This window comes from Sceloporus occidentalis, unplaced genomic scaffold (assembly GCF_023333645.1).
Source record: "Sceloporus occidentalis isolate IW3139 unplaced genomic scaffold, rSceOcc1.0.p SCAF_2, whole genome shotgun sequence".
NCBI lineage: Eukaryota > Metazoa > Chordata > Lepidosauria > Squamata > Phrynosomatidae > Sceloporus > Sceloporus occidentalis.
Window position 1 is genome coordinate 56287663 of NW_028316982.1, and position 27371 is coordinate 56315033.

Sequence of the window (27371 nt, forward strand, 5' to 3'; positions counted from 1 at the left end):
GTTTCTTGGGATTCCTGACTCTGAATTAGTTACAGAAGAGTTTTTGTTTAAATGTCTGAAGAGATTAAAAGAAAATTCAAAGGGATTCAGAAAGAACTTGGAAGGAGATTAGGAGTAAAGGAGGATAGGATGAGAAATTCTGAGCAAGGAGAGATCAAAAGAGGATCTAGCTTGGTTAAAGGCAAGGGGAAGAACTGGGAGAAGAGATGGGAGCCTAGACTATATTTTTTCATCTCGGTGACAAGACATAACCCAATCCAGAATGTCTTTTTTGTTGTATACTGGTCTTTAGAAACATAATTAGCATCTTAAAGGAAGGGTGCAGAGACAATTTATTCAGAGAATTTAAATGAGAAGGGAAGAAGTATAAGGCAATAGATAGGGAAACGTTGTCTCTCTCTCTACAGGCTCCTTCCCTTCGGACTTCAAACATGCTCTCATTTCCCCAATTCTGAAAAAAAAAACCCTTCTCTTGACCCCTCCTCTTTGTCTAGCTATCGTCCGATTTCTCTTCTTCCCTTTCTTTCTAAGGTTTTGGAATGAGTTGTTTATTCTTGCTGTCTTGAGTTTCTTGAAGCCAACTCCACTCTCGATCCCTTTCAGTCTGGTTTCTGCCCACGGCATTCTACAGAGACAGCTCTCACTAAGATCTCAAATGACCTTTTACGGGCCAAGGCTAATGGCCTTTACTCTGTTCTCATCCTTCTTGATTTGTCTGCAGCCTTTGACACCGTTGATCACTGTCTTCTAGTTGATATACTTTCTGACTTTGGGTTCTCAGACTCTGTTCTCGACTGGTTTAGATCTTATTTGTCTGGCAGATCTTTTGCAGTGGTCACGGGTGGTCAGACTTCTTCTCCTGTTCCCTTATCTGTTGGAGTTCCCCAGGGCTCTGTTCTGGGTCCTCTTCTGTTTTCTCTCTACACACTGTCCTTAGGTAAACTCATTAGCTCTTTTGGTTTTTCCTACCATCTGTATGCCGATGACACCCAGTTGTATCTTTCCACCCCTGACCTTTCTCCAAGGCTTGAACAGCAAGTTTCATCTTGTCTCACAGCTTTCTCGCAGTGGATGCGCCATCGGTGTTTGAAGCTCAACATGACCAAGACGGAGCTTCTTGTCTTTCCTCCTAAGTCCACCCTTCAACACTCCTTTTCTGTCTCTGTGGACAACATTTCTATTCAACCAGTCCAGCAAGCCCGCAGTCTTGGTTTTATCTTTGATTCTTCTCCGTCGTGTATCCCTCAGATCCAGACCACAGCCAAGGCTTGTAGATTCCTTTTATACAATATTGCCAAAATCCGACCATATGTCTAAGCCTCTACTGCCAAGATTCTGGTCCATGCCCTAGTGGTCTCACGACTTGATTACTGTAACATCCTCCTGGCTGGGCTTCCTCTTTCTCACCTCCGTCCTTTAATTTCTGTCCAGCATCCAGCTACACACATTATCACATCCGCCCACCGCTCTGAACATATCTCTCCTTTGTTGGCATCCCTTCACTGGCTCCCTCTCCCTTTCTGTATTCAGTATAAGCTCCTGCTGTTGACGTTTAAAGCCCTCCATGGGCTGGCCCCTCCTTACTTATCAGACTTTCTTTCTCCTCACCTTCCCACTCGGGCCCTCCGTTCTGGTAGTCAAGGTCTGCTGTCTCAGCCCAGGATTTCCTCTGCCCCATCTCGGATTCTCCCCTTTTCACTTGCTGCCCCTCACTCCTGGAACCTTCTTCCCCCACAAGCAAGAGCCATCACTTCTTTAACCAGCTTCAAAACGGAGTTGAAGACCATCCTGTTCAGAGAAGCGTTCCCAGGCATTGCATGGTTGTCACTTGCTATTTGATGTTCTTTTGTTGCCTGTTTTATTGAATCATTTCCTGTATTGCTATGTATTTTATATGTATTATCCTATTATTTCTTAGATTGTACGCCATAGGCAGGTTTACTCTTTTATATTTATTGTTTTATGTACAGCGCTGTGCAAATCTACAGCGCTATATAAATTAATAATAATAATAATAATAATAATAATAATTTTACATGGCTGCATTCAGTTAAGATTGTGAAAGAAACATGTGTGAAAGTAAGTATAAATTATCAAAGGGTATAAAGAAACTGAATGAAAGAATTACAAACAGCAAAGATAATATATTGAATAATGTTAGCTGATTTAAGGTGGGCTGGCAAACAACCATTTATATCCTTCAGTGTCTTTTTTTTTAAAGTAGTGTGAAATCATTACTTTCACCTTACCCAAATGTAAAACAATTAATGCAAAGGCAGGGGTATCAGTTGTATTTCATATGCACTAGCCATCACAAAAACTGGAATGTGCTAACAACATTAGCTTAGTGGCTCAAGGTTGTCTTTAAATTTATTATTTTTTATTATCATGAATGTTCAGCCATAGAGCTCAGAATTATTTAACATAGAAGATGCTTTTAACCTGTGGCTTCCTTCTTATGACCCCTGAAGACCTGAAGTTCTTCTTTCAGATTTCGGATATCAAAGAGTTTGCAAAGGTGATCACGAGATGCTGTAAGTAACCAGTTGCCATTTAAGTTCAACTTTACTTCCATCACAGTGTTTTTATGAGCATGTCTGTAAAAAAATAATAAGAGTAACTCTACAGAATTTAGTACATAGGCAATTAAACCAAAGCAACAGAAGCTCCAAATATAGCTCAGAACCATGTTGTTTTTCATTATGAATACAAATGGCAAAGCCCAGTCTTCACTTTACAGTAGAAATAGCCAAAGAAGCATGAATTCCTTTTTCCTATTTCAAGGTGTATACAAATTCTTAACTAGACAGACAGAACTTTTATCTACTGAAGCTAATGTTCTAACTTGGAGGCTTCTCTCATCAGTAGACAAGCACTTAGCAGTTCTATCAGCATGTTTTTGCACACAACCACAAAAGGAGGGAAAGGAGCAGGGAGATGGTAATGCTCCCCCCCCCAAAGGTTCAGTTTGTAGTCTGGGAGAACTATGACTAGACCTTCCACCCCCCCCCTTTTTTTTTTTTAAACCAGCAAGAGTAAAGTAAAGGGATGGGCCCCTTGGTGCTGGGTGAGAAGGGGTAATATTTCCCAGTCATGCTATTTTCCTGATATAAATCCCCAAGCTCCTTTTTGCCCAACTGAGGAAAATGTATGAATACCTTTAAGGCTTTTTAGCAGGACAAATAATATGGGAGTGGGAGGGAGGGAAGAACCATTAAAGAAATGGCAGGAGGGAAAGTATTAACCTCCTGTTTCAATGCAATGGTCCTAATAGGATCCCATCTATCCTCTACCCATGTTTGGATCTTAATTAGATGAAGACATTTCCAGTGTCTTGCCTAGTTTGGTTCTAAGTCTGCTGCAACCTGAATCTGCATTTTAAAAAATAGGCTGAAAGAAGTACTGATGGTATTACTAGCAATTAGCAATTTTTTGTTGTTAAAACATCATACAAACAGGCTCCCAGCATTTATTAATTGTTATGTGATTTGTACTTTCCTTTTCCGCCATAGAACTCAAGGCAGTATATATAGTACCTTTGTCCCATTTCATGTTATCCTCATAATAGTACTGCATAGCAGGTTAAATTGCAATCTAGAGCAAGATCATCTTCATGGAAACTGAAATAGAAATTTGGGTCTCTCCAGCCTCCGGTGATGGCCAGACCACAACACTGGGGGGGGGGGGGGGGTGTAGTATCATGTTGCTGCCATCTATCTAGTATTTTCAAGTGATTTCCAGTCATGAACCTCCCCAATATTATACTTTGTTTCCTGTTGTTTTTAAAGTAGCTTTGGCCTTGGGTATATCTATTTTATCTTTTCAATAAATTTCCCTTTGAAAATAATTCTCAGATCAAATTGTAAAGACAGTTTAACTGAATAATGAGCAACTTATTAAGTTATACTTTTTAAACATCAGTTCTTTCTCTCTTTAAAAATCTCTCTGCATATGTCAAATCTACCAGGCATTATGATGATGACTCTAACCTGAAGAACACATTTCTGTCTCAATAAAGAATGTATTTTACAAGGCTTAAAACTGAAAGTTACTTACGTTTAAGACACTTGTCAGCAACCAAGAAGTATGTATGCAATATAAAGTAACAATTCTCTTGGATTAGATAAAAAGACTACTTCATCCACCTTCCCAATGGCCAGCCAAAAAGGACCCAAGAAGGGCATAAATCAACAGCCCTTTCCTGCTGTTATTTAGCAGCATACTACTTCTGGTGTTGGAGGTTCCAGAAAACTATTGCAAGTAATAGGTCTTGCTAGATCATCAATTCTTCTAATTCCATTTTTATAAATTATCTAAATTAATGGCCACCATCTCATCCTGTGGCAATGAATTCCATCAATCACATTGCACACTGTATGCAGTATTTCCTTTCTTTCCTGCCAATCAGTTTCAGAAGGTAGTCCAGAAGTGAAGCATAGTGAAAGACAGAGAAGAATCTCTCCCTATCCACAGCATACATACTTTCATAGATTCTTAGAAATGTGGAGTTGGAAGAGACCTCAAGGCTCATCTAGTCCAACTCCTTCCAATGCAAGATTCCATTGCAAAAGCATCCCTGACAGATGGCCATCTAATCTGTGTTCAAAAGCCTCCAAAGAAGAGTTTTATAAATCTGTATCATGTTCCAGCCTTCCCACATCATTTTAAAAATAAACTAACTTGAAGGCCCCAAACACTTCAGTCTATATTCACAAGGAAGCTGTTCTAATCCCTTGACTATTATAATTGTCCTTTGCTAACTATTTAATGTCTTTTTTTTGAAATAGAGAGATCAAGCATGGATAGAAGTTGTACTGAGTGGGTAATATGTTATAAAGATCTAGGAGTTGTACGTCATTTCTCTGGATATTGCTACCCATGTAAAGAATGCTAAAGAGAATTTTTATATATATATATATATATATATATATATATATATATATACGTAATCTGAATCTGTGTAAAGTTCTTGAGAGCTATATTTGCTGGCCCAAATCCAGAAACACTAATACCTTGGGGGAGGGAGAGCAATTCCAAAGCATAAAATATTTGCTGTTGTGTCCTTTCTTTCTAATTCAGTTCTCTTTCTTGAGGCAGACTTAATATCTATGAAAGCCAGGGCTTGGACATATATGATGGGTTTTCAGTTAAAGCATTTTCATACCATAGAACTAGTTACTGACTTCAACAAACATTTTTCTGTTAAAGTGAGGAAAGAGGCTGAATGAGAAACTACAGACTTTAGAATTCATGGTTTCATACTCTAGTTACAATTCTCATTAAACAAAGAATCTGGAAAAGAGAATTATATAATCATTTATAATTAAACAAAGAATCTGGGAAACAGAATTATATAATCATTTAGTTACCAAATACTGTTTTCAGAGATAAGCTACGAGTGTCATGAAATTATCTGGTTAACTTTAACAAATCCCAAATTCAGATTAGCACACATAAGTGCCCATTTTAATGTCCTACCATCTGCACCTTGGGAGCGGATGTATTATGAAAGAGTTCCATATCAATAATGCATGTTTCTTTTAAAGGAAGGGAAGTAGATAGGGATAAAGTGGCCAGATTCTAGTGCCTGCTGCATATTCTTGATATTTAGATAATGGAATCTCTGGATCCTAGTGTTCATTATAGTATGACAAATGATTAAAAGTATAAATGTAAAAATTGGAAAACGCAAGATTAAAAACAAAAAAAAAATTATCGTAGCACAATCATTAAAAGAAAACTATTTTAAATTTGTAAATAGATGGTATCAAACACCATGCTTGATAGAAAGAGTTTATAAATTAAAAGATAACTGTTGTTATAGATGCCAAAAGGAAATGGGTACATACTTGCACATGTGGTGGCACTGTCCATGTATAAAGCCTTTTTGGGTAAAGATTCATTTGGAAATTAAGTTGATGCTAAAAATTGATTTTTATTTATTGCCTGATTAAATATCTGTTAAACATGACCTCATTATTAGGCCTTGATGAAGAAAGGAAATTTTGGAAAATATCATTATATTTAATATCCGCGGCCAGAAGGATAATAGCAAAGAAATGGAAATTATCTTTCACCCCAACTATAGAGGATTGGCAAAATGAAATACTTGTAATGAAAGAATTAGATAGATTAACAGCATTATTAAACAAAAAAGATATGGCTAAATGGGGAAAGGACTGGAAAGCCGTAATACTTTATTTAACTGCTGCTCAGTAATGGGTTGTTCAAGTAATAATAGAAACATTATATTTTCTTTCTTATGGGAACTAATGTAATAATTATTGAGGGTTTAAATTTTTTTTGTTATAATATAAAAATTCATGGTTTCCTATAGAAAGCTTGAAGAATAGGCCTATAATCACTGAGGTGATATTTAGTTTAAAATAAGTAAACTGTAAAAGCATATATTGTATGAAGAATGTGTTATAATTTGTATTGTAAAGTTTAAAAATTATTAATAAAAAAAGTATACTCCTTTTAGTATTATTGTAACATACAGAATATTTCATAGTATCATCCTAATTATTGTAGATTTTATGTGCTGGTCTTTGACCATACTGAAGTTTTACTTACTTTTTGAGATGATGTAACCATCTGACAAAGTATTCCAAATGTGATTGGTAACAATATTCTAAATCAGTACTCAAGAAATATACAGATGTAGCAAGTACAAAAAGCATCTGATAACATGAGCCCAGACACTTACAGAGTAGCAAGGCTCTGGCCAGTCTTTGGATCCCAAAATTTGATCGGCTGTTGACTATCTTTACTTCCAGAAACTACCAAACCCTTTGTGGGATGCCAGTCAACACATTTGACATCAGCACCATGGCCTGTTGAAAGTACAAAAGTACCAATTAATAGATTTCACATAAAAAATGAAACAATAATGTAAACCTAAACAAAAAATGAAGTGTCAAATTTTGAACCAGATCTAAAGAATATGCCCTCATTGGCCATAAAAGATGCCTTGGAAGTCAGTTGTTTTTATTCAGTTGAATCAATAAGTTAGCTTCTGTTTTAATGTTATTTAATGTTATTTGATCCTGTTTTAGACAAATACAGTACACAGAAATTAATCAACACCTTTGCTAAAGATGAATGAACTCCAAACTAAAAATTATTATGGATTATTTTTCAATTAGTTCTAAAAACCTACACAATCCTATAAACTTTATTGTGTGTTCAAGTTTCACTCTTTCAAATAATTCCAAAATTATTTTTTTTTGTGTGTTTTTCGGGCTATGTGGTCATGTTCTAGAAGAGTTTATTCCTGATGGTTTGCCAGCATCTGTGGCTGGCATCTTCACAGAATGCATTTTCTTTACATTATTGCATTCTCTGAAGATGCCAGCCACAGATGCTGGCGAAACATCAGGAATAAACTCTTCTAGAACATGGCCACAAAAGCCAGAAAAAAACACAAAAAACCATGGATGCCAGCCATGAAAGCCTTCACAATTCCAAAATTAGTGAAAATCATATAAGCACAACAAATGCTGCTTTTTATGAATGCAGTTTTTGAAATTTGCTACTGAAATGAACTCTTTCAAGCTGGTATCTTTTATTATCCTGTTTCTAGGGTCTGAGTAATCTCAATTTTGTAATAAAACAAGATTTGTTATAATATACCATATGCCATAATCTGGTAAAGATGATCAACATGTGGAGGACCCTTTTTGATCCAGTTCTGGTAGAGGGAAATATCTATATCCAGCTACTATTTTTCTGTGCTGAAGGAATTATTGTAAGCAGCTTCCCTCTCTCCTGTTTGCAACTGATTGTCAGCTCTGACAATGTTATGAATTTCTTTGGTGATAAACTTTCTACATAGTAACATGGAGTTCTTGGGAGTCACGGGTTTTGTTTTAAAAGGGTTATGTATTAGCAAGTATATTAGCAGCCTTCAGCTATTTCAGATTTAGCCCTGCAGCACAAAAGCTTGCTTCATTTGATCACTGAATATTTGTGTGTACCAAAAACTGATTGCCTGAATGGGATTCTTATTCACCAATCATGAACAAGGAACAGTTATTTAGAAAGTGTGTGGTGCCACCCTTAATAATAAACCATGTCCATAGGAAACCATGTCCTATGAGGAACGACTTAGGGAGTTGGGGATGTTTAGCCTGGAGAAAAGAAGGTTAAGAGGTGATATGATAGCCCTGTTTAAATATTTGAAGCTTGTTTTCTGCTGCTCCAGAGAACAGGACCCAGAACAATGGATCCAAGCTACAGGAAAAGAGATTCCACCTCAACATTAGGAGGAACTTCCTGACAGTAAGGGCTTGGAGTATGGTGGAGTCTCCTTCTTTGCAGGTCTTTAAACAGAGGCTGGATGGCCATCTGTCGGGGATGCTTTGATTGAGATTTCCTGCATGGCAGAATGGGGTTGGACTGGATGGCCCTTGTGGTCTCTTCCAACTCTACGATTCTATGATTCTATATTAACTTAAATATGGAACTTATTTTCTTGAAAGTATATATAAAATTGCCATCTGATTCATAGAATCATAGAGTTGGAAGAGACCACAGGGGCCATCCAGTCCAACCCCCTGCCATGCAGGAAATCTAAATCAAAGCATCCCTGACAGATGGCCATCCAGCCTCCGTTTGAAGACCTCTAAGGAAGGAGACTCCACCACACTCCGAGGAAGGAGTGTGTTCCACTGTCAAACAGCCCTTACTGTCAGGAAGTTCCTTCTAATGTTGAGGTGGAATCTCTTTTCCTGCAGTTTGCATTCATTGTTCCGCGTTCTAGTCTCTGGAGCAGCAGAAAACAAGCTTGCTTCAGTCTATTAAGCATTAACTCTGTCATATTTTGCTTTGTTTTTCATCTTTTATGAGGGGAAATAAACCCCACAGCTACACAGTTTCTGTATACATTGCTGTCACTGCAGAATTTAGACTTTGGCAAAAAGTAGGGGGGGGAAGTTTAAGGCTGCTGCAGGCCTATCACTCTTGGCAAATTATCCAAGACTCTAAGAATGTTCAGATCTATCCCTCCTACTATACAAAGTGGTCTGCCTTTTTCAGTGTTTGAAAGTAACATGTCAAAGTAAAGATGTGATTTATAACAAACAATTTTTTAAATATCAAATGCTGCCAATATAGTTACTTTTTAACACAAATGTGTTATTTATTTAACACAAACAAACCACTTAGTCTTTATTCCTAAAATAAATTATTCCTGTTTTTTGAGAATTATCTTGATGGATTTCAGACTTTTTTTGCATTTTAAGTAACTAGTAACTTGGCATTCACAAGTATTGTCATGTTACTTTTTAGGTGCACTGCTAACGAAGTGTGGATGGAGTTACAGCAATGTGTCACTTTTTAAAAGGTGATGTTCCAAGCTCTGACTGCCAGAGGGTTTGCTATGACCTCAGAAATCCTCTCACAATCCTCACAGAAAGATCAGCCGTTTCCTTTTTTGATTTAGAAACTCTCGTGTTGAAAGAGGTAAAAGGATCAGATTAGAAATGTAGTTAGACTGGGAGGTTATGCCAGCATCTATCACCCCACAATATAGGAAGGGATTTAAAGCATTTCTGGAGCTGGTGTAAATAATTTTTCAACTTTACAATGCAATGGGAAGGAAATGGTTTAAAAAATACCTCTTTGAAGAGGACAAAGAAAAGGACAGGGCTGTGTTTCTTAGTTCTCTCTACTTATTCAAGGAAAAACACAATCCTGTAGTAAACACCATCTTAAAGGATACATTATTCCTTCTCTTACATGCAGAAGGGAATGCCTGATTGACACAGTTATTTAAAAACAATGTCCCCATTCCCACTTACAAATAAATTGGTGTGCAATCTGAATCGATGTATCAAATGTGTACATTTACAGCGCTATAGAAATAAACAACAACAACAACAACAACAACAATAATAATAATAATAATAATAATAAATTCAACAGCAGAGCGTGATTCCCACTACAAAAATATCTATTATCACAGCTCGGTTTCTATGTAAAACAATACAGTTGAGAGCTAGATACGTGGGGACAGTTGGGGTAAACTGTAGAGAGGATGAGGAATTTTGATGAGTAACTGATGTTCAATCTTTCTGTTTTGTGTACTATCATTTTAAAGCTGTATTCCCCTCCCCCCCCCCATTTTACCCATTTTCGTACTTTGAATCCTTTATATAGATTTTTATAATGAAGTTTTATAATTTTGTTTCATTTATGGGTTTTGTACTTAAATTATATGGCACTACATTTGCCCTCATCACAGTTTCTCCCACTACATTTGCCCCAATCACATTTTTTCCCTCTAAAATAATCCACTTGTGGTTCCCATTCATGAATAAATCAATTCAAAATTATTCGGTTGCAGCCAGCAGAAGGGGAAATTTAAATTGATTGTGATCTGCATGTGGTTCTAACTTGTGCAGATTCAATTTATTGGAAAAATCAGTGTCAAAAAGATGTGGGTAAATGGGTCTAGCGCATGGTCCCCCTCTTGGAATCGCTTCAGTGATTCGGATTAAGTGGGAACCAGGTCGTTTGAACCAGTTCAAACCGATTCACAATCCGATTTAAAAGGTAGTGGGAATGAGGCCAATGTGTGTGTTCCAGACTACACGGTGCAGATAGAAAAATATGGTGGTGGAAATCTCAAAAGCTCGACTCTATAGATGACAAACTGTTGTGTGCTGGTAAACACCATTGACACATACTTTAGGCAAAATTAGGACTGTGTGTATGTGTGGAGAAACGTTCCCACCCACATTCCTGAACTGACCTGTAGATGATGCACAAGGCCAAAATGGATAGAGCACAGATCCAATCCATGCTCCAGGGCAATTCTCTGGCGTTAAGAGAGTCCCCAATTTGTCCAAAATCAGGGAAGAAGCTCTGGAGAAACCCCTGGACATGCAGACTGCATGCCAGCGCAGGGACAGGAGTAGGAACATTGGCAGGCAGGTGAAAGAGCGCCAGGCAAGCTACTAACCTGGGTGAGTGTGCATATAGAGCTGCCAGTATTAGCCCATTGTGCCAGTTGTTTGGACATCTTGTCCTCCCATTGGATCCATAAGCCCCATCAGTAAGCTGTGATTTGCCATCAGGGTGGGCACAGCCTACATGTTGCTTCAACTCTCAAACTGTTTTACAGTGACAGTCAGATCATGAAGCATGTCTATCCACCCATATATACTGCAACTGTTTTCCAGATCACCAACTCAAGTTCATGAGAACATTATAATTATAATTAAAATTCTGGGAGAATGTTAGATGAATATGGCAAAAGAAGTACATTTTTAAAGATCTTAGTCCATTTGTAAGCAGGAATCACTTTGTCCCACAATACACACAGAAGGGAAATATTTCATCTCAGATTCTTTAGAATATAGGCTTCAGAATGCCAAATGTTCCACACTTCCAGGGAGTTTTTGCATGTGCATTTCATGAATTGCGGGCCTTTGCCATAAAATAAACCACTTTTGAATGTAACAGCACTTTTAAGCAAAGGTAAGGAAACATGATGGAGGGGAAAAGACAAATATTTAAAAAACAAAATGCATATATAGTGGGCCCACGTCATATGCGACTTTCAGCATAAGTTGAAAGCTGTGTGTCAAAAAAGGCAATGGCGTGTGCACTGCACTGTTTTCAGTGGGGCTCCACCATACACATATTTCCCTTATGCGGTGTGTGTGTGTGTGTCTGGTATGGATCCCCGCGCAAGGGAAGGGCGCACTGTATATAAAACTAAGAAAAAATGATAATGGAGAAAGCTGTTAATAAGAATTACTAAGTACATGTTCATGTGTCAACCTTGAACTTTTTAAAGAAAATAAGGAATCAACTAAAATAGGAGAAGTAAGGATCCAGAGAAAGATGAGAAGCATTCTGACATTTAACCTATAAAAGAACTAAAACAGCAATTTCAAGACAACTTTTTCTAAAAGCACTGTTGATCAGCAACTATATTGATTAAAGTAACTACAAGAGGAAATGGCAACATTTGCCCTAAATCTAAAAATTTTGAATTTATAGTAATAAATATCAAGAACTATGTCAGAGAAATAGAAAAATACCAGAACTAAACAGAAGTATTTTGGAGGTGTGTGTGTGTTGAGTTATGGCATTCTGTATTGTAGGAAGGCGAGGAAGGTTGAATACAGATCCATAAGAGAGTAGTATTTTTCTATGTTTAGTCAAATTTTGAACAGTTTATTGTTTTCATAGAGGAAATGCAGAATCCTGAACAAGAAGACTTCAACTTCTGGTGCAATGAAGTAACTAATTGTCTCCTTAAGTGTCCATAAAGTAATACTGTACATTAATGGCTTTTAGCAAACAACCACTAACTTTATCTGTAGTGTCTTATTTCCCAAGAATTCAACCACAGTATATTTCCTTTTCATTATTTCACAATATTAGTAATGGTAGAACTCTGTCCTCTTTATTCAGAACATGGTATTTTTTTTTTAACCTGGCCAGCCTAAAATTGAAACTCCCAAAACATCTTCTTACAAATGTTGCGCAATAAAATTTGTCCCTTTCATTCTTTGTAGGCCCACCTCTTCATACTTCATTACAGGCTAAGACTCATTTCCCCCCAAGATTTTGGTATGGTAATGCATATGGGAATCTACTCTTAGTTGCATGCATTCATCCGTTGAAGCAGAACAGAAACAACCACTATTTTTAGGGTAAGATTATGTGTAAACTGGAACAAAATTGCCAGCAATCCAGCATAGAAAAGTAGCATGGTTAAAGTGTCAGGCAACATGTAAAAGTGAGGATTATTTTATTTCTTTACAAAATAATTCTATATGAGGCTACACTGTCTTTAGGAATGTTAAGTATTCATGTAGATACACATATTGTTGACATTTAATGTAATATGTCAAACGAGAACAGAAGTAGAAGCATGTTCTTATTCATAGTTAGAAATGTAGGCTTTATACAAAGATCTGTGTTGTATCAACAGGCCAACACACCAATATACTGCTGAAAGGGTAATGAGATGAAATACATAAAGAATGGGCCCATGGTCAATCAGATAAATGAATTCCAGATTTGGCAATAATTTATTTCAAGTTGAGATGACCATTTTTATCCTGGTATTTTCTAGGGAAAAGTACAAGAATGTTCCATACCATAAAAAGATGGTATTGTTCTACCAGTGAATCATCCATGCCCTTTGTGGTAGACCAGCTGCTACTACTACTGATGCTTCAGAAAAATATCTTGAGTACTTGGCAATACACTTGGAGTCTCCTTCCATGGAGGTTTTTAAACAGAGGCTGGATGGCATCTGTTGGGGTTGCTTTGATTGTGAGTTCCTGCATGGCCAGGAGTTGGACTGGATGGCACTTGTGGTCTCTTCCAACTTTATGATACTATGAGTCTGTGAGTCTATGAAAGGGGATGCCAATGAATGCTTGCAGGTCACTTTAAAAACTATAGTATATTCACACAGTTGATTTATTCTGATAGAAGGCCTGAATAATTTTAAAGCACTTAAAACAGTAAGTGACAAGATGCTACTTGAGCAGTGCCTCTGGTATCTTTGTATGAACAACAGCAAAAACATGAGTGGCCATGTGTTCCAAACCAGTACCCTGCAACCCAATAAGTAAATATATTCTATGGACAAATAGCTGAAACAACAATGAAAGAACTTTCAAAAACAATATTTTAACTCAGTGCCCTGGATTATAAACACAGACTTTTTGATGCAATCCCCTATCCAGTTATGTCAGTGTCATTTCCATTATTTATTGTTTAAATGTTTGTAATATGTAACTTTATTGAATATACTCGTGCACATACGTCATAACACAAGAGGACTGTGCAAAATTTTCACTCCCCAAAAAGAGATGAAAAAGCAAGCTCTGCAAGAGCTAAAGTGACCCCCAACTCCCACTCTTTAGCTGTTTTAGTATCGCGCGCGCGCACACACACACACACACTCATTCCATTCTGTAGATATTTCTGTGCCATTTTTACCCTTTGGTGTGTGTAGGCTATCTGGATAAATGTTGATAGCCAATGAAATTCAACTACATGAATTGTCTTACATGAGGACAAATGACAACTTCACACTGTCCATATTGTGAATGGAAAAAGAATGTGTCCAAGTAAACGGGAAATACTCCTGTTTTGCTCTGTTAAGTTAGCACAGCCTAAAACCACAGCAGTGCAGTGTAGCATTGCAGGAAGTATCATCCAATTGCCTTAAGAACTTGCTCCAAGTCTCATGCCCCCCTTGAAGAACTGTTGCATCTCCCCCCCCCCTCCCAGGGTACCCGCCACACTGTTTGAGAATCACTGACATACATTATTATTGCTATTCATTTTCATAAAACCTTCCTCAAAAGTCATCACCGTGAATGTCATGTATTTGGCTTTTGGATTAATAAAACTAGTTATTGCAGCCACCCTGTGTGAATTCACAAACTCTTTCCAGAAATCCACACATACAAATCTTATTATTTTGATAATGATTTTCTGTTGCAAATTACACTTTTAATTGACTTTTCTATTTGTCCACTGAGAGAAGGGTGACCAGATATCATAACTGCAAAGGAGGACACAACACTGCAAAATGTAGGTCATTACAAAATAAAGCTAAAAACATTTATACACACACACACACACACTCCTTAATCATGCTCAATATTGGAATTCCTTCTGGACAGAAGGCTGAAATGTAGAGCAGGTCTTGGAAAAGGAGGACATCTGGTAACCCTCATTGAGAGGCATAGGACTGTCAATTATTTCTCCCAAGGTATGTAGGAAAGGAACAGAGAGAATGACCCATGATGTCTACACACTAATGCCCAGATTATGGAAAAGAAACCAGATGATCTTGAACTCTTAACGTAGGGAAGCAAATATATTTAATAGGCATCTCTGTAACTTGGGATGAGTTCCATGACTAGAATGTAGTAATAAACAAGTATAACTTAATTCCAAACAAATAAACCAAACAGGAAATGAGGAGTAACAGCATTATATGTCAATGATGTGTAAATCTATGATTGAAAGCAGGGGTGAGCAAAGTTTGGCCTCTGGGCTGTATGTGCCTCCCCTCCAGCCATTTTTGTAGTCTCCAAGGGTCAAAAATATTTTTTACAAAATTTTTCAAAAACATTTTCTTGCCCCCAAATGTTCCAAAACGTCCGTTGGGGAATGTGAAGTGCATTTCCACCACATTTTTGAGGCCCTGGGTCCATTCAGGTCCCAGAACAGGCCTTTTTGAACCTCATGATGAATATGCCTCAGTACCACTAAGAGGTCTTGGGGGGGGGGGTATTTCATTTGATTCTTTTCATTCATGGATCAAGGGCAGCCTCAGAGGGTGCTAATGTTGCCCCCTAGCATTCTACAGTTGCCCACCCCTAATTTAAAGTATAAAAACTAGGTTGGGAGCATCTGAATAAAAATTAAAGGGGAGGAAAACAACTGTGACATCACTGTGGAAATTACAGACCCCCAAGCCAAACTGAAGACTTCCTAGACAAATAAGAAAATATTAAAAAGGGAGAAATATTAGTAATGGGAGATTTCAATCATTATGATACTTATTGGAAGTCAGTCTCTGGCAAGAATGTAAGGTCCATTAAATTTTTCACCCCTTGCAAACAATTTCATTGTACAGAAAGTGGAGACAGCCACAAGTGGGTTGACTATTTTTTATTTGATCCTAATCAACATGGATGAACTGGTCAATGAGGTGGTAGTTGTGGGATCCTTGGCTGGAAATGACTTTTCTCTTATACAGAAAAAAAGAGATGCCAAACATAGTGTGACATGCATTCTGGATGTTAAGAAAGTTGATTTCAATAAGCTTAAGAAAATGCTGGATGAGATTCCATGATCAGAAAAGCTTTAAAAGGAAGAATGTTCATGAGCATTTCTTAAAGTTGAGATACCGAAGGCTCAATTTCAATCAATTCTAATGAGGAAGAAAAGTATTTCTCTAAAGAAGCTGGACTGGATCTATAAACAACATACAGATGAGCAGATTTAAAAGAGATATGTACATGAAATAGAAGGGTCACCCAAAAAGGAGCAAGTATTTGCAGAGAGAAAACTGGAGGAACTATGAGCTCTGCTTGCTAGAGTAGTTAAAATAATAAAAATAGCATTTTGGTCTACGCTCAGAGTAAAAGGAAGAAAACAGTTGGGCCACTGCATGGGGAAATGTTAACAGGGCACAGAGAAAGGCTGAACTGCTCAACACCTTTTTTGCTTGTTTTCTGACAAAAGAAAAACAGTACAGTGTCCTGTGTAAAGAGAGCAAATGATACACGGAGACTGCAGCCCAGAATAGGTAAAGAGGTAGTAAAGGAATATCTAGCTACTCTAAATGAATTCAGGTTTCTTGGGCTGGATGAACCAGGGCACTAAAGGATCTTGCAGATGTAGTCACTGAACTGCTGTCAATAATCCTTCATCATTCTTGAAGAAGAAGAAGACAAGCGCCTGCACCCTGGAGAGACAATGTTGTTCCCATCTTCAAGAAGAGCAAAACTAGCACCCAAGCAAATACTGATCAAACAGCTTGACATCAATGCCAGGAAAGGTTCTAGAATATATCAACCGTCAGCCTGTGAGAAACGATGTGCTTACTTGGAGCCAGCAAGGATTTTTCAAAAACATGTCAGACTAATCTTACATCTTTTTAAAACAGTTACAAGCTTGATAGATCAGGACAATGCTGGGGATGTAGTATATCTTGATCTCAATAAGCAAAAAACTCTTGTAGCACTTTGAGGCTGAGGAGGAGAGAAGCTGGTAGCATAAGCTTTCGTTAAGTCTACTTCATCAGATCCCAAGCTAACCCGGCTATGTCACTGATCTCTGTAGAGCTTTCAACAAGGTCCTCCATCATATTTTTGCAGATGAGCTAATAAAATGTGTGCAATACAGTTCTATTGTTGGGTGGATTTGTAATCAGTTGACAGACTGAACCCTGAGAGTTATCACCTATGGTTCCTCTTTATCCTGGAGACAAGTGACTAATTGGGTGCCCCAGGGTTCTGTCCTGGGCCCAGTATTGTTATGCTTACAACAGTTCAAGATTGACAACCTGGAAAGTGTCAAAAGGTAGACGAAAATGGTAAAAAGTCTAGAAACCAAATACTTTGAAGAATAGTTTAGGGAATTAGATTTGTTTAATTTGGAAAAGACTAAGAAGTGATATATCTGAAAGGACGATATGTAAAAGATGCAGCAAACTTCATTTCTGCTGTTCCACAGACTAGTACAAAAACCAATAGATTAAAATTACAAGGGATTGTATCTAAGTATGAAGAAAAAATTCTTGAAGAGCTGTTCATCAGTGGAACAGACTCCCTGAGAGGTTGGTGGATTCTCTTTCTTCAAAGGAGATTGGGTGGTCATCTCTTGGGAGTACTTTAGTTCTGAATTTTCTGCATGGCAGACAGATGGACTATAATGGCTCTAATGGTCCCTTCCAATTCTCTGATTCTATCACTAAGAAGGGAAAGGTAGAACTGACTGTACTTAATATCACATTACATCTTAGAACACTTTTGCTGCCATCACTAATTCTGTCCAAGTACTTGTCTGCTATTTTTTTAAAAAAATAATAAATGTTATAATATATGCAAAGGGATCTAGAAAAGATTTGCACAATAGACTTACAGATTCTCTTAGGAGGAGGAGATTGTTAGACTAACATTTGCTGATTTAGGACAACAAACATCAGTCTAGCAGACTTCCTTCTTTTTGTAGGATCTGCATAGTCTATCAATGTTTAATTTACAAAGCAAGACTGTGGATCAGGATGAATGATTACTGGTTATATAGGACTTTCAATGGCCTAAAACACACTGCAGAAATATTCCAGTTTGAGACCACTTTAACTGCCCTGGCTCAGTACTAGGCAATCCTTGGAATTGTAGTTCATTGTGGCACCAGAGCTGTCTGACAGAGAAGACTAATTATCTCAAAAAACTACAGCTCCCAGAATTCCCTAACACTGCACCAGGGCAAACTGGATTATTTCTGCAATGTGTTTTGGATCAATGTATGTGATGCTTTACTATGTATAAAATGAGTGCTCGTGTCCCCAAGGTGTTTATAATGTAATATTTATCAATGAGAAAACAACATAAAGGCAGGCTGTACTCTTTCCACCTGTGTTCCTCAGCAATTGATACACACACTGCTCTGGCATACAGCAAGGAATGTATTCATTTGGGGGGGAAATAATCTGTGCTTTAGGTACTCTGGACAGTTGCCTGATCCAACTTTTCTAAAGTTGAAAACATATACCAATGCACAAGCAGAGTTCTCTTCTATTTCTAGAACAGTTCTTCTCAAGAGTTCAAAGCAAAAAGGTTTTTTTAATTAGCTCACCCAATCTAAAGCAATTCTCATTGCCCCCAAATAAGGACATCTTTATTTTTATTAAATTTACATATATAAAATCTCATATAGATATCTCTCTTTTAAGCAAAGCAATCAAAACAGAAAGAGAAAAGAAAACAGTGCTCAAATGCACAGAAAAAAATTAGGCAAGAATTGAGAAGAGAAGGAGCCAGAGCTTAAAGTCCCCAAACTGAAGTGAAATCTGGAAGGGAACACTCTCGTGAGGTAGAGAAATGAAGGAGGGGGGGAATATTAATTATCTCTTGATTTAATTATCTATAGATTTAAGATTCAATACTTTGATTATCTCTTGCAGCTGAAACAAATTCCATATCCTCTCAGCCATGAAGGAATATGTGAGGGTGCAGTGAGGTGGAAACATCGTGGCTCTAAAACTGGAAAAATGAAGTGTCTTCCCTCAGCCCCTCAAAACCATTCTAATGGAGAAAAAGAAGAAAGCAATCAGGAAATGGATGAGAGAGAGTACAACCAACAGGCAAGTGATATGAAAGCAGAGTATGATTTTATGCAGGTTGATTGTGGCAATGGGCAGTGGAGGGGGGAGGGATCCAGGCAAAACCAAACTAACCAACCTGTATGGCAATCCTAGTCCAGAGCTAGGATGAAAAACCTTGTTTGAAAAATTGTGACTACCAGCTGCAGCCGTGCTTGCCATTCCCATTAGTGATCATAGATTTACCCACAACCACACACAACCCAAGGGAATTTTACAGACCCTGCACTGCTGCTGGAACTCATTACCAGTCCGTTGGGCTCTTTTTTCCAGGCCTGCAACTGTTACCCTAAGGTTTATGCAAGAAGAAGGCTCATGAAGTGTACTGCTGGCAGATTATCAACTGCTTTGCTGCAAAGGGCACAGCTGGCTCATGTATATACATACAATTTCTCTCTTCCTAGTCTGCTTCCATTGTGTTGCTCTTGGATATGGGCTTGTGCTAAAATTATGCAAATGACACACAACTATAAAACCCTTTGTACAGACCCCAGCACCAGTGGGTACTGGAAGAAAAATGGCATATAGATTTATTGCCACATTACACAATAAAATAAATCTTTCCTCAATCAGCACTCCTTGCCTTGAGGTGTGGCTTCCTAGCTACAGACCCCCAGAAGCACAGGAATTCCCAGGAACCTCAGCCATAGTCCTAAAAACTGGCAACCCTAACTAGATAAGCACCTCAGGAATGAAATCCATATATATTGGGCCCTCCATATTCGCTGGGGTTAGGGATGGAGGACCCCAGCAAAAGTGGAAAAAACGCAAACAAAAAAACTTTTAACCTGAGAAAACACCTCTCTGGGAATCTCTAGCTCCTTCACAACTCTATGGTCAACATTTGCCAGAAGGTGACCACAGAATTATGCAGGAGGGCCTACGAATTCCTACAGAGGTGTTCACTCTGGGAATCTCTAGGTCCTTCAGCGCAACCTCTGGTAAAAGCTGGTGACACAGTTATTCTGGAGGACCTAGAGATTCCTTGAGATAACATATTAATCAAATCTACAAATAATCAAATCCACAAAAGTCAAAGCCAAAAATCTGGAGGGTCAACTGTAGGTAAGTAGGTAGGTAGGTAGATATCCACAGGCTTACAATCCATTGATTTAAGCATCTGCAGACTGCAAGCCCCATTTTCCCCAATGGTGGCTTGCATATGCAGTCATGCTAATCGCGCCACCATTAAGGACAATGGGACTTGAGGTCCAATATTTTTTGGTATCAGTAGGATGTGCATGTTTAAAACAGATCCCCGCAGATGCCAAGGTGTAACTGTACTGCTACTCTCACTTTAAGAGTTTAATTAACCTGTTTAAAGACCTTGCAACATAAGAAATTGGTTAAAAAGGAAAAGAGCATCAGCAATAGAATTCAATCAAAAATGTGTATAAATGTTGCTATTTATTATTTTCTTCAGTATGATCAGGAGGAGAAGAAATGTGATGAAGGTAATGAAGCCTGCTGTTGAAATTAAGCTCAGTCATACTTTCTTTTAAGATGTTTTAAAGATTAGAAATTTATGACACAAAAAGAAGAGCAATACAATTTAAACAAAACTCAACTGTACAAAGTGAAGTTCAGTGACATGGGGAATAAAATATACAGTTGGCCTGTGGAATCCACTGGTGTTTGGTTCTAGGATTCTCCATGGATATTAAAATGCATGGATGCTGAAGTCCCTTCATAAACAATGGTGACAGTAAAATGATACATATCCCTGATATAAAATGATAAAAGCAAGGTTTGCTTTTTGGGTTTTTTAAAAATATGTATTTTCAAGCCATGGATGGCTCCATCCGCTGATGCAGAATCTGTGGATACGGAGGGCTGGCTGCATACAATGGTTAGTAAAATTGTGTCCTTTGTATAAAATGGCAAAATCAAGGCTTGCTTTCTGGATTTAAGAAAAAAATATTTTCAAGCTGTGCATGGCTGAATCTGTGGATGCAGAATCCATGGATATGGAGGGTCAAGAGTATTTAGTGTTGCCTGGCAACTTGTCAGTTTTGTCACAGCAAGATCACCATTGCTCATCAGAGGACAATGTTTTCTTTGGCCAGAAAGAGGCAGGCAGACAGGGGCAACTTCCAGCCGCTCCGGGGGCATGTGTCGTTTACATGCCACTGCACCTTGAAGCTGCCCTGGAGCCAATTAAGACAGCCCAAAACCAGCCCCTGAAGGAGCAGATTTTTTCCGTTCCTATTTGGGGCTGCGGGAAGAGGCACCCTCAGGGGCACGACATGTGTTTGCTGCTACCCTGGGGTGATCGGGCTCAGAGTGGTTTCTAGCTGCTCTTTCCTGCCCGTCTGCTTTGTCCCATAACGAGGATTCAAAAATGTCTTTATCTAGGCCCAGCACATAGTATCCCACAGCATGTCAATGCTATACACTAATACTGATGTATTTCAAATCTTGCCCAGCATTCTATTCTGTAATCATGATAGCATAAGCCTGACTTACAACATCATAATCACATTCATTCACTTTTAAGGCTGTTGCATCATTGTAATGACCAAAGTGCCCCCAAATCCACCTCATAAGCCACCCCTCCCACAGAAGCAGAATCAGAGAGAAAAACACTAGGAAATTTAGCTATGTTATAGCTGTATCTCTTAATGCAGGATCTCAGTAATTGTGTCTAACTTTAGTCATCAGACATCAAGAAGATTAATTGGAACAATGACAAGAGCAGAAGCTACCATGAATAGAGAATGATTTGTAAGGTGTTCAAAACCATTCAAAAGGATGATGAAATACAGAAATCCCAAGCAAATTTTAAATTAGTCTTCCTCCCAAATTTCAGTTTGTTAGCCCAACCAAAGGCATGGAGAAACTAGAAGGCAGATACAAATGATCCACTTTGCTCATTAGATTTGATTTTTTAAAACTTTTATTTGTTTGTTTCTAAGCTTACCACATCTTGGAGCTGTTTCTGGGTTTTGTTTCTAGATTCAAGACCATCAATCTGACCTGTGGCTAAAATGTTATCAGAACTATGTCCAATGAGGAATATTCTTGACAACATGATTAAGAGCAGCAAAAGTCTACAGCCTGTCTTGGTCAGAAAAGGAATAACTTCACAATCATAAAGCTTTCTGACCATTCTGGATTTATGATAATCTTCCCGTATCTACTGAAAATATATACACACACATACCCCATCAAACAGTGACCCATTCATGTATTAACCCACTTGTTTCTTGCACTGGAAAAAATAAAAATGTAATGTGATCTACTGTATGCGTGACTGGTAACTTGTTTGGAATTTGGAGGTCTATTGGAAATTCTTTCATTAAAATTCCAAATGTGACAGATGAGAGCAGGGGATTTGGGACTACATGTGGCACATATATGTCTTGCAGACTTACTCAGGCAGCATAGATTTATTGTGGACGTTTGAAGACTACCTGTTCCAATATATGAAAATCCACAGCATTTGGTGTGGAACTAAACTGAGATGAAGTTGTGTGTGAGATATAGTATAGAAAATATCAATAGCATGTACATTTCTATACCACTTATCAATGACACTCAGCACTCTTGAAACTGTTGGAAGGCTGAGTCGACCTTGGAGTATCTGGAATCGAACTCAACCTTGCTGTCACAAAATTAACCTTGTGCCTGCAGTACTGGCATTTAACCACTGTGCTACTTGGGTTCCCAAGTATATTTGTCTGAAATACATTTGTATGATCAGTAGTAAAAGCAAAAGCTCTATTCTGTGGAGTTACAAGAAAATATTCCAATAAAAGATGTAACTGAGTTCTTGTGAAGTGATGCTCCTGATTTTCTGATTTCGTTGAAGTAAACATGGAGGGACTGGCATGTTTTGACATCACAGCAGTTAGACAATGGCAGCAGAAAACAGGGAAGGACCATAGCAAACTGCATAGGCACACCTTTTGTCTGCATAGGTCCCAGATTCTGTCCTTGGCATTTCTAGTTACAATGACCAGATAAGGATGGAATGACAACTATCTGAAACTCTACATAATCACTGCCATTCTGAATAGCCAACACCAAAGTAGACAGGCAGTCTGATTTGATATAAGAAGGTTTCCTGTGTTCCTAAGGGCAATCCTACTGCTACTCAGCTTCTCTGTGGAACTGTGCTATTCAACTAGTGACAGCATAAGAGGCAACCACCAAATAAATAAAAAAATTCTTTACTGCACTACAGTATAACTCTTTGATCATTTTTTTCCTATTTTATCACAGAATATTTCCATTCTTATGAGTAATGAAGGGCTTATTCTGCCTATTATTTACTTCTGACCAAACTAAATGAAACAATAATATGTATTGTAAAAAAAGGGGAATAAACCTCCTTATGTTGTGTGAACACCTAAAATGCAGTAGTTATAGGAGAAAACAGGAACCAGCATGATGTAATGGAACACTTCTTTGGGAATCTCTAGCTCCTTCAGCACAACTCTATGGTCAACATTTGCTGGAAGGTGACCATAAAATTGTGGACTGTGACTCTGGAGAGCTAGGTTTAAGTAAGTGCTGTAATATTTGGATCGAGGGTGGGCAACTGTGCAAAGGGCAAGCACATTTTTTTCTGCCCTGTACCCACCCAACATGTTTTGGCATGCCTGATATGGCACAATATTTGGCCAATGTTCTGCCATTTTTATTTCTTTTTGTGTGTGTTTGGGGGCTTTGTAGGGGTTAGGGGAACAAAGCTGCTATATCTCTAGGTGGTTATGGAAAATTTTAAGGGGCAAACCAAAATAAGCCACACAGAATTTAAAAAAAAACATATTTTTTTGGTAGTGTCTGATGACTGCGGGGAGCTATGGAAACAGGTAATCCCAAAAGATGCAGGTGGCCCATGGGTCACACTTCTCCCACACATAAATAAATCTGTGATTCCCAATTTTTGGTCTGTCAATTGTTATGGACTTCATATCTCAGAAGTCCCGGTCAACTTGGCCAATAGTCAGGAATTACAGGAGTTGAAGTTCAAAACATCTGGAGGATCAAAGTCTGGGAACCACTTGAGATGATTAATTAATCAGGGGAATCATGTTTCCCCTAATAAGCACTTACAAAAAACACATGAGAAATCTTTTGTTTCCTGTCAGCACAGTGTGAAACTTGTGGACATTATTTAAAATGAGGGTTCTAGACTTTTTCTAAATTACTGTTTATTCATATCCAAGTCTAAACGAACACAGTTGTTTTTAAAATTAATGATCTCTAAACTGATTTTTTCAGTTTGTGGTCAACACAATTACCACTGAAGAAAAAACAACACATTCTAATAAACAACCTTTCATTCATATAATTTTAAGTAGTTTGCATTAATATACTGTAATACTGCATATAGAAAAATCTGAAATTTTATCAGCAAACTGGAAACTCAAAAGGAAAATAGTAATTATCTATATTCATTTATATTTATTTTAAAATGTATTGACCTCCTTTCTGTTCTCAAAAGGTTCTCATATCAGTTTATAACTGCCAAAATACATTTTAATACAATCAAAATTAAGGGAAATAAAAACACTTTCTTTAAAAAAAGCTTTAAAAACCATTAAAAGCTTAATTAAAAAGTATATTGGCTTTCTTCAGGCAGGGCTAACTGAACTTCGCTTGTGAGAAACAAACCATTGGGATGTTTTCACTTTAAAAAAATGCATCTTGTGACACCACCTGCCTCTCTTGGAAATCTGATTATGAGTGCCACTAATGAGCAGATTTGCATACAGTTAGTTTTTTGTGGATTTTTAGGCTATGTGGTTGTGTTCTATAAGAGTTTATTCCTGATGTTTCACCAGCATCTAGGGCTGGCATCTTCAGAGCACCTTACATAAGGCTGTCCATCAAATATTCTGGCTTTAAACCAGTCGGGGCATGATGGCCAATGGCTAGAGCCTTAAAGTAGGCCTAGAAACAAAGGACCCAAATTGTACTTTTCCAACACTTTCTACTGCAGTCCTATATAAGGTCTGTTACAGTAACTTAATCACGATGTAACAAAGGTCTAAAACACAATGCAGTTTGAGACCACTTTGACTGCCCTGGCTCAGTGCTGGGGAATCCTGGGAATTATAGTTTATTGTGGAACCAGAGCTCTCTGACAGAGAAGGCTAAACATCTCTCAAGTCTACAGTTCCCAGAATTCCCTCACACTGAGCCAGGGCAGTTAAAGTGGTCTCAAACTGGATTATTTCTGTAGTGTATTTTGGACCTAAACCATATGGAACTATAGTCAGATATCTCTTTTCCAGGAAAAGACATTACTGGGACACCAAAAAAAACTGGGCTAAGACAGCCCGAGCTGTAAGCACAGTACTTCTAATTACTTCACATCTAAATCAGCATTCTTTCAGGCTGTTGCCACACTGCAAAAATAAAGCAGTATGACACCACTTTAATTTCCATGGCCCAATGCTAAGGAATTCTTGGATCTGTAGTTTGATGGAGCACCAGAGAGTTCTGACAGGGAGGGATAAACATAAGACTATAAATTCCCAGAATTCCAGAGCATGAAATGATGGCAGTTAAAGTTGTGTCAAACTGCTTTATTTCTGCAGTGTGGATACACCCTTAGACACCATTTTGAGACTTCTACAACATCTTTGGAAACATTATCTTGAAAAAATTAAATGGAATTGAGCAAGTGTTATCACTGGCAGATAGCCTTCCAAGGTAGCCCCCATCTCCCTGTATCATATAGATGGTAGCATCATGTGTGAAAGAACAGAATTTTGCAGAACCCCAAAAGTCTATGGCGAAGGGTTTGAGTTGCCATCCTTCAGCACTATCTTCAGGAAATGCTCAACTATTCAAGACTTATGCCTGACAGCCAGATAGAATTTAAAAACCACTAACTTAAATGTGCAGTATGCAGTAAATAAACCAATAAACCATATATGTTGTTCAACTAGATTGTGTTCTGATTTGCAGTTTTTCATGACTGCCACATTTTAAGTTAAAATTGTAACATGATAATACTTGGAATAAATAAAATTGTAAAGTTTAGTTCTGTTTCTAGTTCTATGGAGTGGTGTGGACAAGGGTAAAGACTGCTTGTCTTGACAAACAGCAGCCAATTCCCATGGATATGTATTTACGGAAATACAAACCAATGCAGTTCAAGCGTATTATTTTGTTTAGAGAAGATATCTAATAGAAATGGCAATAGGAGAATAAGGAATACATGCATTCTGCTCATTCTCAGCCCAACTGTAATAGGCAAGTGTACAGGATGGTCCTTGTGGGATTCAATTCTGTCCTCATTCCTGTTCACTGTATATGAAATCTCTGAATGAGATAATATGGAAACACAACATTTGGTTAATCTCTAACGGTGTTTGTGCTCTCTTTCTATTTAAGTATGGCCAGGATGTGAGCCAACAGATCAAGGCACTTAATTTAAATGAAGAAAGCTTTATGACTTAGAGCATAATAGGTCAACTAACACTATGGCATTTTTCCTCTATGTGGTCACCCCAACAAGCAGCTGTGAGAATTTATCACCAAGTCCTAATATCCAGATTGCATTTCCCAGATGTGATGAAATAACTTTGGCACTATCTCACAGAATTAAACCTGACAGGAATTATTCATTATGAATTAATTAATTAATTAATTAATTATGAATTAACTGTCATCTTTTGGCCTGTGAGGAATTAGTCTGGCCCAGCTCCATCAGAGCTAGGCTGAAGAAGAAGAGCCCTCCCTCCGGTCCATCTGCCTTGGTCCAGGCCTCAGAGGGAGAGAAGAATGCTGGACCTGATCCCTCCCCCCTCACCATTCCCTTCTCCTTTTGTGTCGTGTCTTTTAGATTGTAAGCCTAAGGGCAGGGAACCGTCTATTATCCCCTCTGTTGTAAGCCGCCCAGATTCCCAGTGATTGGGCAGCATATAAATTATTATTATTATTATTATTATTATTATTATTATTCACAACTTCAAGGGATACCCTGAGCAATAACATCCCAAGGTGATATTGAATCTCACACAAGGGCTAATCAGAATGTGCAGACAAACAAGTAATAGGCAGCTTGACTCTTCATGCATAACTAAAATACTCTGGCAAGTATGTGTTCTAAAACAGAATCATCCCATGAAGGAGACAGAAAGTGCATCACGAATAGGATACATACAGTGGGTCCTTGGTATCCACTGGGGTTTGGTTCCAGGACACCCCATGGATATCAAAATCAATGGATGTTCAAACCTCATTAAATACAATGGGTAATGATATGGTTTCCCTTATATAAAATGGCAAAATCAAGATTTACTTTTCAGAATTTATATATATATTTTAATATTTTCAAGCCATGGATGCTTGAATCTGTGGATAATGAGGGCTGTTTATGGATAGAAGTAGAGAGCCACCATCATATAGTGGTTTGAGTGCTGGACTAGGACTCTGGGAGACCAGAGCTTAAATCCCTACTTGGGCATGGAAACATACTGAGTGACCTTTTCTCAGCCTCAGAGGAAAGCAATGGCAAACTCCTTCT

General features: G+C 38.0%; 1 protein-coding gene across 2 annotated transcripts in view; it reads right to left on the bottom strand.

Moving 5' to 3' along the window:
- WDR33 (WD repeat domain 33) overlaps positions 1 to 27371 on the bottom strand; it is an 83027-nt gene that overhangs the window by 24662 nt on the left and 30994 nt on the right. For both annotated transcript variants that reach the window (XM_089509547.1, XM_089509546.1), the window contains exons 8-9: positions 6710 to 6836; positions 2443 to 2597 (exon numbers count right to left, since the gene is read on the bottom strand). In XM_089509547.1, coding sequence (XP_089365673.1) covers positions 2443 to 2597; positions 6710 to 6836 — 282 coding nt within the window. The remainder of the gene's footprint in view (positions 1 to 2442; positions 2598 to 6709; positions 6837 to 27371) is intronic.